This window comes from Plodia interpunctella, chromosome Z (genome assembly GCF_027563975.2).
Source record: "Plodia interpunctella isolate USDA-ARS_2022_Savannah chromosome Z, ilPloInte3.2, whole genome shotgun sequence".
Lineage (NCBI taxonomy): Eukaryota > Metazoa > Arthropoda > Insecta > Lepidoptera > Pyralidae > Plodia > Plodia interpunctella.
In genome coordinates this window covers 6087247-6104762 of record NC_071324.2, presented here as the reverse complement: position 1 = coordinate 6104762, position 17516 = coordinate 6087247, and the positions used below count along the sequence as shown (strand labels likewise).

General features: G+C 35.7%; 1 protein-coding gene across 6 annotated transcripts in view; it reads left to right on the top strand.

Annotated features, from left to right (window-relative positions):
- The window catches only part of ftz-f1 (ftz transcription factor 1), a 72405-nt gene that overhangs the window by 29355 nt on the left and 25534 nt on the right, over nucleotides 1-17516 (top strand). For 4 of the 6 annotated variants that reach the window (XM_053767634.2, XM_053767633.2, XM_053767632.2 and 1 more), the window contains exon 1: nucleotides 13733-14584. In XM_053767634.2, coding sequence (XP_053623609.1) covers nucleotides 14089-14584 — 496 coding nt within the window. In that variant the 5' untranslated portion in view covers nucleotides 13733-14088. Of the gene's footprint in view, nucleotides 1-13732; nucleotides 14585-17516 lie in introns of those variants that run through there. The other 2 variants (XM_053767635.2, XM_053767631.2) reach the window with 1 other exon arrangement.

The window sequence follows — 17516 nt, the reverse complement described above, 5'->3', positions numbered from 1 at the left end:
ATCATATAGTCGTATCGTAGGACGCATTGTTGACCTCGTCGGACCAAAAGCAGTATCACTGTCACTAGGTAAGTGTGTCAGTGTGCCAGTGGGTCGCGCGTCATCCGCGACCCTGCCGCTCCCCCTCCCCCCCCAGCTCCCTCTACCAAGGTCCTGAGAGACTGCAGTTGCCCGCACCTATACATTACTCAACATGGCAAAGGGTTACTTGTGCTGGTTATCAGGTCGTAATTATATCACGAGGCATCATATTTCAATTTTCTACATTATTGTAAATCAAAATTCCCTTTTTATTCATTCGAGATGCAAACCTGGCTCCAATATTTAAACAAGCGTTTTATGTAAATGTTTCTTGATCCTACACTAATATAAATGTTTGCATTTAGGTTAAATGTTAACTGAATTTTACTGGATTTATCTTTTGTTTTTGAACTAAAATAAAAAAAATATCGACTACATAATAACACATAGAAACAGAAGTTAGTAATATACAAAAATTAGGTCAAAGCAATATTAATAAAAAATAAGTTGACATACATTTTCTATTCCACACAACATATGTTCCCAAGCAAAATTATAAACCAAGTAAACTGAACTGCGTCATATCATAAATTATTTCTATAGGGTTCCGCCATCAATGCCACGGTGCAGTATCGATCCGCGTTGCTACTATAAAATGCTACCAAGGCGCTTCTAAATTTATAAGTACACAGGCCGCTAGAAAAAACTCGGTAATATTGAGCGCAGCTGAAATGCCATATATCTCAGGAATATTTCAGGTTTATATAGATCTGAAAATTTAAAAGGTATAGAAAATTAAAATCTTTGATATTTCATTGAACTTAAAATAATGTTGCAAAGGAGGAGATTTTTAGTATTGCCATACCGGTGTTATCGATACGAAATGATGAGATTCTAGCTTGATTATCATCACGGTTCATTTGTATAAATCTATGATTATTATAACCAAAACGTATTCGTTAATTGATATCGCCGGTCACTGTATTTCATTTTGGATCAGTAAAAAAAACTAAAAAAGTATAATATGTTCGTAGTATAATGTGGCAGGTAATAGAGTAATAGTTGTTAAGAACAGTTGAAAAACTAATTCAGAATGTCATTGGCAATTTTCTAATCAGGTAGCAGGCAACTTTTGAAGATTACAAATTTATCAATTTTTACATATATTTTTATATGTGAATAGTATTTGTCACCTACAACTTTTATCGACTAACCGAACCGAACCACTCCAAATATTGAAGTCAAAATGCAAATCTGTCTAAATCATCTTATCCTTGGATTTTATATTCGCGCCGAAGAAGTTGCAGGTAGTGCAATTCATAACACAATTAACTATCGGATCGGAAAAGAGAGTCAAATCGATTGTATTAATAATTACGTACGCTATTATTGAACTGCATTGTATTGATCCCTAATCACAATGTTTCGTAATTGAACCAATCAACCTACTTTACCGATGCGCGTTCAGTTGACACGCAAACTGTAGGCAGATGTTAAATTATGTAGGGTTTGAAGGACGCGTGTACTTTTCGCCTTGACACGAATAGCCAAGTAAAGGTAAAGAACAAACTCTCACATTGATTCCAACATTAGATAATACAGGATATAAATAATAACTACCTATATAATATTTACAGTCAAAAGACATCAGGAACTATAATCAACATTATTTATTTTAGAAAATGACATTCTGATGAGGAAATCATAAAGTACGAACTTCTACAGATGTCTGGAAAAAATGGCAGCAGCTCTCAACTCAGGACACAAGACACTGCACCGAAGTCGGTGCTGACGGGGGTGGCGTGGGTTTGCGCGTGCGTTTTTTTCCATGTTGAAGGTTACGTCAGTTGTGCAACCGTTGACTTGGCGGAGCGGGCGGCGCGATCAGAATATCTGATGAACAAAGGATTTTGTTCATTTCATACTTGCGTACCACTCGAAACCTACTTTTAACGTTTCACACTTGCCACTTGGGCGATGTATAAATGTGAAGCTGGTGGGGACTGATGTAAAACTTACTCGATTCCTTAACATTTCAAGCTTCAGTTAGCATTTAGGTCGATGTGTATGCAAAATGCGAAATTAAATTTAAAAACTTGAAATATATTACAAATACTGCATTTAAAGTTAAATTAGAGGTTTAACTTTTATTTATTTTATACATTATTTGACTGCGAATACATTAGACAAGGTTGGTTGAATGCAATGTGCGCAGAAATTTGGTACAAAGGACTGTGAAAACCAATAAATTGGTCCATTTTTCCAAATGAACAATATTATTTTGAATTACTTATTAATCAAGATTGAAAAGAAACCAAAGATCGCGTGTTTTATTAATGAAGATAATACAACTAAATGTATAATATCATATAATCAAAAATACAAAATCACATCATAATTTGATTTTAAATCTTCTTTTAAACGTTTAGTATTCAGATGGCGCATGACTGTTGCCCTTTGGCGAAATTGAATTTCAATTTATCTTGGTAAGTGGGACACGGTGCTCGCGCATGTTGCAATACGCGTACCAATGAATGTGTTTCGTGGAGACACAGTACTTTCAGCAGGGTTGTGGCAGCTGCTCTTTGTATTTCACTTTAGGCGAATACAAATTGAATGAATTTAATACAAATGTAACGTCTATCACTAATTACATACTATTCGACCCCGTTTCATGAAGATCATTTTTGAGTTACTAATGTCAGTGAAATATACAAATAATAATATCTAGTGATAATTATTATTTATACGTTTTTCTATTATATTTTCATTAACAATATAATAAATAAGTTTTAAGAGATTGCAATGTTGCCTTATCTTTCATTAAATAGTTATTTACATATGCTCTTCGAACTCTTGACATAAAGCCCCCAATGAATCCACTAACCTGAATCTAATTAAAATAGACAACCATAAGAAAACAACGCGCATCCTTAGTATACTCTGTATTCATGAGGTTATAGACAACGTTTATGTAGATTTACTATGTACCTACTATGTTTTTTAACTTCAAAAAATATAAATATATATATTGGATGACATTACCATGTCAATAGCTATCACCATAGATAGTTTTACACGTGTACTCGCTTTTGCCCGCGGCTCAGCACACAGTAAAATTTTAGTTATTCTTTTATCGCGTATTCTAAGACTGGTAAAATTTATTTATTACTTTGATTTAAATTGGTATTTCTTGTCATCTTTTAACAATCAATTCATCAATTCCCCGTTTCCTACTACGATTTCCGCTACATGTCTCGTTCCGAAAGTTTTTCTGTGCTGTTTCCTGTAAATTGTCTCATGTCGTTTCCTATAACGTTCCCGTCCTATTGTCCCGCTACGTGTCCTACTCCGGCTTCCCGTAACCCGAGCCGAACATTTCATGGACATATCTTCAAAAATAATAAATTTTCACCCCTACATCATTCCCATAGAGATGCCATTTTCAAAACCTAATTAATGCATTATTTTTACAAATTAAAAATTTACTAATCTGGTATAACATTTTTGGAGCAGTCATTATTTTAAACCAAAATATTAACGCCTCTTAAATCATTAAAATTAAACATAATAATGTAGATTTCTCATTTAGTTCATCAGAAATAAACGGCTTTCGGTAAATCGACCATTTCCGTTAGATTCCTCGGCGATCCTCACCGTTTCTACAGGCAACCTTGTTCCACTTCCACATGTGCTGCATATTTGTTTATCTGTACATTATATATTGATCGATACGTATTGGTTCATAATTCATGGAAAGCAAATTAATACGAACCTTAAATATTTCTGTCATTGGGTCGTATATTCTCTGAAGACTTTTCCAATATATTACGAAATGTATTGTTCAACAAGCATTTATAGCTGTTAAGACTATCACAAATTTTCTGTAATTGATCAGACCTTGATAAGGTTCACTAGTGATAGTAATGTTAATTGATTGATTTAGTTTATTTTTTAAATATCATCACTACATAATATAAAACAAAGTCGCTTTCTCTGTCCCTATATCCCTATCTATGCTTAAATCTTAAAACTACGCAACGGAATTTGATGCGGTTTTTTTAATAGATAGAGTGATTGAAGAGGAAGGTATAACATCAATTAAATAGTTCAGAAATACTGTTATTTTTGAGGTTTCCATATGACGTCGTAAATAATTTTTTTTCCGCTTACATTGCGAACGCAGGCTAAAACCTACAAGATTTATCAAAATAATGACCCGCCCTGGCTTTGCACGGGCAAAGCCGGGGCGGGTCGCTAGTTGAGAATAAAATTTCTTTCTTCGATATCAATTTCTCCAGATCTAAATTTAATGTCTTATAAAAGTCGCCTTACACTATGATAATGACCTTATTAAAAATATTTATTGGTATCTTAGCCTATAAAATCATAAAAGAAAAATAAGTTTATATTTACTGCGTATGTTATTATCTTTGTATTTATCGCTAAGTGATGATTGAATGTCTTGATTCAAACTTTCTAAATCTATTTTTGTTTAAAAGCAAAACTATCAGAAAGCAGACTTTTCACTAATAGTTACATCTAAGTCGCCCAAGGACTAAAGGGAAAAAAAAATATAAATAAAATAACTATTAATAATATTGTTATGTATCTAGTGATAAATTTGACATGGTTCAAACCAGGTTTTAACAATATCGCGAAAGCGATCATACCTACGTTGTCGTTTCACCTACCCCTGGAGTTTAAGGCGAAATTTGTAATCGACAAATTATCAAACAATCTGCGACGATAAGTTCGTGAGAGAACACCAGAGCCCTCCAGCGCCGGAGCCGTAACAAAAACTTTGTTATCTTAAAGCGGTTTCAGTAATTAAAAGTTTTGGAGTAGGTACGTTTAGTTATTTCCATTTAATTTGAAGGGCTATAGATACAAGTTAGACATTAAATTGCGACTTCGTACTGTCTCGATCCTGACTACTTAGTGATATTGGTAGCTTTTGCTCGCGGCTTCGCCCACGTGAATTTAATAGTAAAATCTCGGTCATTCTTTAAGAAAAATTGTGAAGAGTATGTTTACCAATTTTCAGCCTTTTATTTTGATTTTTTTTATTAGGTTTCTTACAATCTTTCAACCCCTTTTGAGGGTTGAGGGTTATAATCAAAAAAACTGAAACACGTATTCATTAATTTGTTGTAAGCAACCAAAATCCAAATTTTCATGTCACTAACTTCAACGGTGCAGAACTTTCATATAAAAGTTTTTCACCCCATTTACCCCTTCGGTAGAATTTCCAGAAGTCCTCTCCTAGTGCTCACCTACACTCTCCAGGGAATCTACATGCCATACCAAATTTCTGAGGCTAAATACTGAGGCTAAATACTTTTTCAAATAATAGTACTTCACAAATTATGTACAGAGAGGTATTACATAACTTATCATTGTAAATTAAATAATTTTTATTTGTGAAAATAAATTATAACCTATTGTGATGATGATAATAATTGTGCCACTGTGCGCTTGCTGTCGTGGTTTTCATGTGATTTGAAATGAAATTATTATTTTGCACATGTGTCGTTCGGCTGATGATTTATTAGTTTATTATCCGAACTCGAATAGACGCTACAATAAATGGGGATTCGTTTAGTAACTTAATAATTAGAATTTTTGATTTCCATACCATACCAAAATAATTCAGATACAAATTATTTTTAATTTTAATATGATTTACATATTTAATTGTCAATATGGTTGTTAATGCAGAGTCGCGTTGCGCCAGCGCGCCGCATCACCCGACCATTTTGTAACACCGCTAAAATCGTGGTAACCGGGCCAAGGCAACACTTATTTACATGTACGTGAGAAATAACGTTCTCACTGTACAAGTACATACCTATAATATGGGGTGTAATTACATGTTTAGCGAAACAAATCAAAAGCGCTAGACTTGTTTTCTTATTTTCTTGTCAAGCAGCACCCAGAAGCAGGATTGTATTTTTTTAAATGTTTTTTTTGTGAATTACAATATAATGCTACTACTTATATACACTTGTACTACTTATATGCTCAATCGTTTGTTTATATACTTACTATATAAACAAACGATTGAGACTGTTGGCGACTGCGTAGTACCACTTATATGACTTTTATGTCATATTGTTGGGGGGTTGCATATAATTTCATACAAAGAAACCATACAAATGCAGGGCACGCTATCCACGCTAAGTATTAATTAATAAATTTACCTTAAAAGTTCATACAAGTGTAATTTAATTACCAACACTATCGCAGTAGAAACCAGCTTGTGCTCTCTGTATGTATAATGTGGCGTTCAGTTTACACATCGTTTATTTATTTCGACGTGCTTATTGCGCCAGCGCACCGCTGTGTATCGACGTGAGATTTGATAAAAAAGTGGGTCATCGCCTAATTATGTTAATATTGTACCAAGTTACACGAATCGCTTCTGGATGGATTTATGCTAATGCATGCTGTGCAATTGTGTTCAACTCCGATATTGTATTCAGCGATTATGATTCCCAAGCGACACGGGTTAAGTACTAACTTAATTTAGTATTTTTAAATCTAGGCAAAAAATAGAAATTCTTGTCATATTGCGGCGAATGTCAATAACATTGCATAAGTTATTCATTACGATATTTTTTGTCATTTTTTCATACAGACTTATTTTGTTGTCTTTCCAAACCCTGCACAAATATCAATGGCATACAATCTGATCTTTTAGTGAAATATCCCATTTTGCTTAATCACGTTGGCAATACGACGCACATCTATTTTTGAAGCGCATTAGTATGCAGCAGGAAATTTGTTATCATAACACAAATCTTAGAACCAACATTACAACTGACGGGTACAGAAAGCGAGGTTGGCTTAAAGAAAAGGACACGTGGAAAGGAGGCTTTTGCCCAGCAGTGGGACATGTTATAGCTTGTTATACCTAAGCTTTTTCGTACAAGTCTCTCGCAACGACTTCGCTCGGGTAAACCCAGAATAAAAAGTAGCCATGTAGTAGGAGTGACATATCATTCCTGAAGGTTTCATCTATCTCTGTGCGAAATTTCATCGAAATTGGCACAGTAGTTTTTTTCATTACAAACAATCATTTTCATATTAGTATGGATTTCAAAATAAGTCGTTGTCATTGTTTTTCTATTGTATGAAAGGTTTTGTTTCAAATTAATAAAATAAGCCAAATAAGTACCTACTAAAAAATCTAAAAAAAATTAAACAAGTGTCGAATAAATATTACAGTTTTTATATTGCTTCCCGATACATGTATTACAAGTAATGGGAAAACCATCCAAATAAGGGCCTAATACGTTTCTTGCATGTGGGTCAGACTCGGAGCATTAACAATTAGGTCGTACATGAGCCGAATTAGGGCAGCGCCGCCCTCGACCACGGCTCACTGTGCCCATAATTGATCAAAAACAAAAGTCACTAACGTTTACCTAGCGCTCCGCTCCTTTACATATTTTCACATTCATTACATTTCAGTCTGGCAGGTTTGTCATCCATCTTAAAGGAAAACATATTGTAAAATTATTTTTAGGGTCAGATTATATAAGACAGTAAAAAAAAATATATCCGTTAAGATATATTTTGTGCGAAGATTTCCTTTAGGTACATGTGTCTCTATTTTTTTCTCTATATGCATTAGTAAGTCTCATTACATTAGCATTTTATTGCATGCAATAGCTTGTGGAAAAATTTCATTAACATCTTCTTAATTACGATTTATTTATTTCAAGTTCGAAATTTATTTATTTCAAGTTTGTGCAATTAACGACAATAATATATAGAATACATATTTTAAACGACTGAAAACATCAGTCCTTATTTCAGTTATACTGCTACTGGCCTGGTATGAGCACACTACATATATGATAATGTTCCTATTTGAATTACCAATTTTAGACTGTATAAATAATCAAATATTAATCGGTTGAGAAACGAATTGTAGATGGAGAGAAACGTCGCATCTTGGAATCAGGTCGCCCGTTTCTTTGCAAGTATTGGATTGAGCAACACGTTTTGTTTTTCCAATAAATGCATTTTGGAACAGAATAATGTGTCTACCTACTCGCTGTTTCCAAGCTTTGATACCTATAAGAATTGATGAGACCAATTTTCAACGACATTTGAAATCTTTGCGCAATACGTTCAATGGAGTTCAAAATTTGCATTTTATCAAACATTCCAGGGCTCCGCAATATTGGGATCATATTTGAATTTTTCTATTCCAGATCTTAGTCGTTAAACATAAAAACTTGTTTTTTTGTTCCGAAGTCTCGCTCATAGAGTTATCACGCCGTCCAATGTGCGACCATATTACGTAAATTAATTTTGCACATACAAGTGTGCCGTGCAGTGTTACACAGCAAATTAAAGGGCGTGTTTTGAGGATCGTCATGACGTTCGACGATCATCGTAAATTAAAGAATACAAAATACACAAGCGAACAATATTTCGCGATTTAAATGTTTAATTTTCTTATTTACCCCTAATAGCCAACGGCCAAACAAAACAAGCTGAGAAATTCGGACAGACAGGACGAAATATACAAGTTTTGATTTAATTTTAAAAGGGTTCCGTTTTTTCCTTATGATGTACAGTCTACTTATGATGTAAAGTAGTTATATTTTTGACGTCAATGATGTATATTATCCTAAATCGAATTTGAAATTCTCACACTAGGAACGGCTTCAGATCTGGGAATTTTTCTACGGTTTACTGCACGACCTTTTTTAATCACACGTTGAATTTAATAGTATCTATCTAAAATATTGTATCTAAAATGACATTTTTATAAATAGATAAGTTATTGACTAATTTTTATATCTAAATACATGTCTAGCGGGGCCCCGCATGTGCTATGGGGTATTTATTTGAAGACCTCCTTAATTGGATTGTTCAATCTTGCAAATATATTTTTCCATATATAAAGTCAACGCCCACTACAGGTTAACGTTTACACAAATGATTTATGTTGGAAATATCGGACAAATTGAATAAAAATAAGGCTCAACTTGGTCATTTGAATTCTGAATCACATTTTCATGCTTAAGGACGGTTATTGCGCTCCACTTTGTATTATATGAATATAAAACGATAATGTACTTACATACGTACGCTTTTTACATCAGTTATAACAAAGCCCGGTCAGTTTAGTATAATAGACAAATTCAAATATCTGCTATATGTATATATGGCCCTTCTACTTGTTTCCCCTCAAAATATGTGATGACGTGGCGGCGTAGAGATTTGGTTTCTCAAGTTGTCATGATAAGTGTTAATGTTTCAAGGAACAATTTTGCAAGATATTACACCTTTTTGAACTAAAAAATCTATATATAGAAAAGCGAAAAACACCCAATCACGTATCACGAAATCTCGAAAACTACTGAGCTCATGAAGATGCACTTTCGTAGAAATGTAGACTGTGAGGATAGGTAGGAGACATCCGCTAAGAAAGGATATTTCGAAATTCCATCCCTAAGGGAGTGAAATAGGGGTTGCCAGTTTTTATGAAACTTCGTCATTTATGAAGTAAGACACAAGAAAATTTTAATTTAAATTTGTAATTGGTAAAAAATAATAATGCATTAATAATATTTTGAAAATTGCATCTCTAGGGGAATGATGTAGGGGTGGAAATTTATGCGATACTATATTTTTTTTTTAAAAGAGGTCCATAAAATGTTTGGCGCGCGTTACGGCACGCGGGAGTGGGACACGTAGTGGGAAATAGGGACAGGACAAGTTTCGGAACGAGAGACGTAGCGGAAATTGGGAAACGGAGAATTACAAGAAATGCGAATTTTAATCATAATAATAAATACATTTTATAAGTCTTAGAATACGTGATAAAGGGATAATTGAAATTTTACTTAGATTCCTTTTAAGAAATTAAATTCACGTATGCGAAGCCGCGGGCCTCCTGTACTCTAAATGGGATCTAAAGACAAAACGTCTAATGGACGTTTATAACTTAGAGTTGCCTACAATACCTTGAATAGTTTTATCAAGATCAGACTTGGTCGATCAGTCTGTCCACACGAGCGCATTCTTCGTATAACTTCTCGGATCCCCCTCCGGTAGATTCTGGGCCATATCGTCCTTTATTTATTGCGGAATGCAATAAACCAGTAATATGTACTTGCTTGTATTAAGTGCTCTTTCTTACATACCAAAGTTACGGTGTCTTCTATTCTGCTTATTAAGTAAAAACATAAGTTAAAGTTAACTTTTTTTAGCTAAAATACTTATATGAAAAATATTTTTTTATATATTGATTAATTCCTTGTCTCGGCGAATAGACGTCTGCGCGCAAAAGGATTTGCACAAGAGTCTTTCGCGCAAAAGTGTCAGATTCTTTAGAGCAAGTTTATCAGTCACTGTTAGCCGATGTCATACTTCTTCTTTTCTTGTTGGTGGCTATACGTTGATGAAACACATGCAAAGATTTTTTAGAATTGATAATGCAGTGTTGGTGCCCTTTGCCTGCATTTAACAGCATTTAACACGCTAGTTGATAAATCATCAAACTGGCGGCGGGTAGGTAGGTTTCTTCAGGATGTTTTCCTTTGCCTGAAGCAAATGATGGTACCTAATATATATATCTATAGTTTTAAAATAGGTTATTTGCTCAATATAATGCAATGCTATGCCAATGCTCATGCATTGGCAATACACTCACTCAAGCTCACGCACACATCGAGCATTATTTCGATCACAAACGCCGCCGAAGTCACTGTCAAACCTAGAACTTCCCACTCAACAACAACCACCGCTTCTTACCATACTAACCACGTATATAATATTATACGTCATTTACGCTGTAATTATTACAGTAGGTATTGATGTCAGTTCTCAATGCAAGCATAATCTATGCTATCGTATCATTGACCCACTGACCCACTGCACTTGGCTCTATAAACAAAACGCCCCCTCCCTAAGCAGCCACCACCCGACCGCCGCCGACCGCGTTTTTCCACTACTAACTTTTTCCCCTCTAAAGCACCTTTATGATATTTCTTGTAACTATACTATATACTTATACAAGCTATTATGTACCTACTTAAGTAATTAATGTTTACTGTTTCACAAAAGTCGTCACTTCGCTTCTCATGTTTCAAAATTTTAAGGACTTTTATGAAATTTCCCATAATAACATGATCGATTACCTGTGACTGACATTTACATATCCTTATGGACTTCGAGATACATATATTTCGAGATACATGTAAAAGTACTGAATTTTACAGTGATATTAGCTTATCACGTGTAATCACATAATAATGACGTTACTTGAAATACAATAGTTTTCTCGTATCAATAAGTAAGGTATTTTAGGCGTGCGATAACGCAACGCAAATGACACGCCTTTCCTATCATTACGTATCGTGCGGTACGTTACATCAACAAATGCGCGTCATCACGAGCGGTGAAAGTATGACGTTTAATGCGCGTGCGAAGAAAGCAGTGTTGCGCGTGCGACGCTGCTGCCGCGGTCACTCTTGCTTTCGTAGGAGGTCACAATGTCTGCTCGATAGCGAAAACGACACACCTTGCGTATAACTCTGTTGTTGCTTTTCATCCGGTATTCAGGTCTTGATTATGAAATCGAAACTATTGAGTCATTGGAACTCGTTTTGCATGAAGTCCGTTCTTTGTTCTTTGTTTATCAGCTTTTCATTGGTTCTATAGTAATGGGCAATATGGTGCTATATATGAAGATTACTATAGGACATTTATGTCACAGAAACCCAAATTGGGACTCGCTTGTACCATATTATATATATATAGACGTATATTATATATATATACAGTGTATGTACTCGCTTGTACCATATTATATATATATAGACGTATATTATATATATATATATACAGACGCATAGACGAATTTGGCGTCTGAGGTATTTTTCAAAGTTAAAATTTAAACCTAGATAAATTTTAATAGTTACAAAGTTATTGGTATCAATTTTAAAAGATCTTGTACATCATATTCTACAGCAGCTATAGATCTTTTGGAAGTTAGTGTTTTCTGCTTTTTAACGCCGGCGCTATCACCATGTCTTTGTCTTTAGTATGTTTCGGTGAATATACTGTGTTTTGTCCTTCATCAATTGTTAAAGATCTTGTATGGCAATAAACATCATCATCATATACTAAAGCAGCGCAATATGGTCTTTTGGATGTTAGTGTCTTCTGCTTTTTAATATCGGTGTCGTCTTTATCTTTGGTATGTTTCTGTAGGTGACACAGTATTTGCCTATGACTTCAGCCGGCGACTCTATAATCACAAGAGAGAAATTACTAAGTATTAGCAATTCATGAAACAGATTGCAACAGTAATTATTTGTCTAAGGATAATTTTGTAATCATGGATCATTGTGTAATACCAAGATCTTATTATAATTTTGTTTGATAACTATATTTCAATGTATATTTACAATATGACTTTTACCAAAACGCAGAATCGTATTATATTGCGGGTACAAGGCTGTTCTGACAATCACTTGTTCGTGACCCGTTCGCTGATTTTAACAAAATCTAGGTCAAGATCTTTAATTTATTTCTCCTTTGATGTCGAACGTAAACCATCAAAGAGTAATATTCGATTGAATACTAATTATAAGTAAATGTTATAAATAGTATTGGAAATTTGCTATTAATTTATTTATAGCTTATGTAAAGAAATTGATGGATACAGAGCAAGAAATAATGAAAAACAAATTCATCGCCTAATTTTGTAGCAAGCCGGTTTGCTTCTGTTCCTCGCTGTCCCATTCTGGCATGGCAGCGTCAATTTGGCAGGCAAGTCAGAGCTCGTTATCAGTGAGCTCTGAGCAGCCTGCAACATTGGCTCAAGTCCAAACGCTGATAAACTATAGGTAGAAACTGGCATTTCCGCGCTATCTGTCATAGTTTCCCTAATCTACACTAATTTCTCTACGGCAGGTCAGTCTCGACGAAACCTGGGATAATTGGAGAATATAGCCCCTTTATTAATTAGGTTGAGCGTTACCGTGGCGCACTGCCTTAATACACTACTTACATAGAAATTTTCGCTTGCACACCTAGTGCAGTGAAAATTAGATTGCAATTGAGACTCAATTGGTCTGTTGGCATTGGTGTGGTTAGTGATTTGATATATAATGACAAAGCTGTAAATGTAAATGACAATTAATTGAATAAAATACTAGTAGAAAAAAATGAAGAACTAAATCCTCTCTTTGAGTTCGAGTGTTTTATTCAGAGTAATATATTTTTATATGCAATCATTATATTCATTAATAACAACTACTCATTTGTCTTTGGGAGTATATTTTATCAGCGCACTATGTGGTACTTGATGTATGATGTCGCGACATAGCTGTTGTCAATCATGGTAATGTCTGTCTACATAACACGTTTCTTAAGGATTCTCGTGCGAATACCAGGCGAACATAAACATGAGTTCTCGTGTTCGCGGCAACCCTGCCCTGCTGCGGCACCGCGCGCATCTGGGTCAGTGGGCCGCCCCCCGCGCCGCCCTCCACCCGCGCGGTGGCGCAACCGCGCGAACGCGCACTAACATAGACCTGGATCGCGGGAAAGTGGGTCACCGACTCACTTTCACTTATTACATGGGCTCCTAATCGTTTTCCATTGTGCGAGCGGGCGGGGGCCCGCGGGTGGCGGCGGGGCGCGCATGCGGGAGGCGCCGGCACGCGCGGCGTTGTCGCCGGCCGGCCGCCAGTCGATCGCGGGACGTCTCTTGAGCGGCACGCGTGCCGCTGGTGATACCAACTCTTTAACGCGATCGTAACTGCACGCGCGTCGTCAACACTTTATAAAAAGCTTTACTTCGCCGATCAACTGCGACTAAAGCGTTGGACACCTTTTGTTTTTCACACCGTTTTTGGACAAAATGCTCTGGATTTATGTGTCTCCTATTACAGTGCTTGAACAGGTGCAGCTTGCGAGCGGCAGATAGTGTTGCGGCCAGACCGCTAGTGAACTCGGTGACTGTGTGAACGTTGTTGCGGTTGAACGCCGCTGTAGGGATTTGTAACGAGTTGCCGCCCTGTGCGGCCGAGCATGACGATGGATCAGCAGTCAGGCCTTATGTCCCTGAACATGTCTCCGTTTGATTTGAGTCCAGGTCCCGATGGGTCAGGTTCTGGTGGTGGACCCTCTGGGACTTCCCAGCAGTATGTCCCGCAAGGCGCAGCATATCAATGCGCTCAAGATCAGCAAACATTTGGTTATGCCAATTTGGATCCATCTTATCTATTCCCAACAGGCACTGGTGATCCAGGAGCATACCTGCCAGCGGCCGGCACAGTGTGTGACCAAACTGATACAAAGGATGTAATTGAAGAATTGTGTCCAGTTTGCGGTGATAAAGTCAGCGGATATCACTATGGACTGCTCACCTGCGAGTCCTGTAAAGGATTTTTCAAAAGAACCGTACAGAATAAGAAGGTGTACACGTGCGTCGCTGAACGTGCCTGTCACATTGACAAAACGCAGCGAAAACGGTGCCCATTTTGCCGCTTTCAGAAGTGCCTGGACGTCGGGATGAAACTCGAAGGTAAGATAAATATTTTATTATGTATATCCTTGCAAATAGAACTGCCAGCCTGTTAAGATTTATTTTTGGTCAGTATGGGGCACGTACCCCATAACAGATGTAGGCCGCTCGGTCTCTATGCCCGGCCTCCAATATGATTACATCATCCATTGGCGTTCAAAATGCAGTCAAGACTGAAGCTTTCTGTAGGCATTTTTCATCGAAATTTCAATTAAGGTCGAAGTAATAATTTGAGTAATGGGTTCTGTGATAAAGTTGCTAATTCAGTAAACGAAAAATAGCAATTTTGATAAAATAGGTACGAAATTAAGACAAAAACATAAGCGCCAAATATTATCTGGGGGCACGGTAGTGACCCGCCAAGACGAGCCGCAAGGGCACTGCCTACATTTAGTCGGAACGTAGGTACCTATTTCGGTAAAGTTCATTTTAAACATGTCAAGTGGGCCTGCACGGATAGACCTCTATGCGGTCAGTATTAGTTGCGAATTTGCAATGAGTATACCTAATTATTTAATTGACCTGTATTTGGCTATATGAGTAGGTGCATAAATCATACCTACACTTACTATGTACACTAAAACATGATATTATTAGCTATATAAAAATGTGTCGAGGTAAAAGATAAGTCAGATAAGAATTTCAGTTAACACTGTTCAGAAAGTATCTGCTGTAACTAGAATCTTATCTATTTGACACTAATTATATTTATACCTAACTGATTTAATTCGCCGGCACAAAAATAGGGGTGGAACAACATGTTAAACGAATCTGTCTGTGTATCTGTCTGAGGCATAGTAGCTCCCAAACGGATGAACCGATTTTCGTTTATTTTTTTAGTGTCATAGATAATTTTATCCAGAGTGTTCTTAGCCATGTTTCATGAAAATCGGTTCAGCCGTTCAAAAGTTGTAGCGAAATGAAAGACGAGGGGTCTTTTAATTTGTTCAACAAATAAACTTGTCTTATGTTATTATAGCACTAAATGGAAGTGCATCCACGATCAAGTCTAGAATCAAAAGTTAACTGAAATTAAATCTAAAGACATCCCTTTGTAAAACTTCTTTATGCTACGACACAGATTAATTTGTTAAATTTCTTAAACCATTTTTTTTTATTTTAGCTGGGATTACTTTACATAATGGGACATTAAAAGGTTTTTGAAAATGAGCCATCTAATATTCCATAAACACCGTGGAAACTGTTCTTATTAACATTTCGAGAAGTGACGCATGCATGACATGACTTGCATAGTATAGGAAGCGCATCGTAATGGGATGAAAAAAGGGTTGAGGCCATATGAACTGTTATTAGACGGTTTACTCAATTCACTTGGATTAATGTCATGAATGAACAAACTGAATTTCAATCTCTTCATTTCGCATCGGGCTCTAATCATTTATGTGAATTGTTTCAAGTTTTTGTTTGTTTTGTTCATTTTGACATCAATTAACCTGTTAAATGTTAAACTTGTTAAATTATATTAATGTCCATTACCAACTACTTACGTGCAATATACATAGAAAATCTATTAAAGACTAGGATCAGAGATAAAATTAAGAGAACTTAAATGTCATCTTAGTTAACAATGCATGTTATATCACCGAGGTAAACAAAGTGGAATAAACCAACTAGTCAGGCTGAGAATGATGGTTCTGATAACTTTTATGTATGGCCAATTATCTCACCTAAACTCCAAAAATAAATAAATTTAAGATATATAGAGGCCAAACTACCTATATGATAAACTCAACTGCAATCCTGTCCAGGACCATTTAAAAAAAGCATCATACAAAAAAATAATTACAGTTGTCAGAAACCTATTTCGACATTCAACCTGTCCAATGAAAATTCAGATATATGTATGTATATACAGGTGCGCACAGACAAACCGTAAAGAAATACATTTGCTATAACTTATGGCCTTTAGATCAAAGCCTCTTACATACCGATACATGATTGAGGTAAATCAATGTATATTGTTATGAGCTTTTATTCCTAAGTAGCCGATTTTCCGTGCGTGATGTCACACTACTATGACTTGGGTGGTTACTTGGCCATAAAAATCTGGTCCATTGGTCGAGTTGGACATTCTCGAAAAATGGTAGTGGGTTATAGATACATTGATGAAGTTTAATACATGTGTAATATATATGGAATGGAAATAAGTGTAATGCAATTTATGATCAGACGCATAAGAAATACAAGCTCCAAACCAAAGCGTATACGCCCGTATGCAAATCGAAAGACCATGATCACGGTCTACAGCTGTGTTGCATGTGCTGCATTTAGATCTGTTAAAGACGTTAATATCCTAAGAGAAACAAAAATATCCCGATAGCCAGCCGTACATATTAGCAGTCCATTGGGACTACTACTATACAGATTGCTGTATGATAAAAGTATACAGATCATTAATAAAAACAAAATAAATAAAAGAAATTTATGTTTATTATTACCATGTCCAATTTACAAATCCTAACAAATATTAATATATAAATGAGAAAGTTTTGTTTGTTACCTCTACACTCTGTCTACTTAAGCAATCTTCTTGAAATCTTGCATAGGTATATGTAGTTTGAATATGGAGAAGAACATAGGAGGTCATAGAAGGACTTCTCCATACTTCAAATTATATTAAAAGGTATTTCATCCCGAAAATAACTGTTCCCGTGGAAAACATACGCTATACTAAATAATGAAACTCATTTTATGCACACAGGCGCTGTTTACTTTTAAAGCGTAATCAATGACGCTTTATAAAGAGAATCAGACAATTTGATCTGATCCTACGGGAATTTTTTTTGCATAGCTTTTTAAGCTATTAGCTAAAGAAGTACAAACATACCAACTTTCCTTTATAACATTGGTGTGAAAATTGGGGTACATCGGTTCTCCAATATAGGACTACTTATATAAAGTATAAATACAA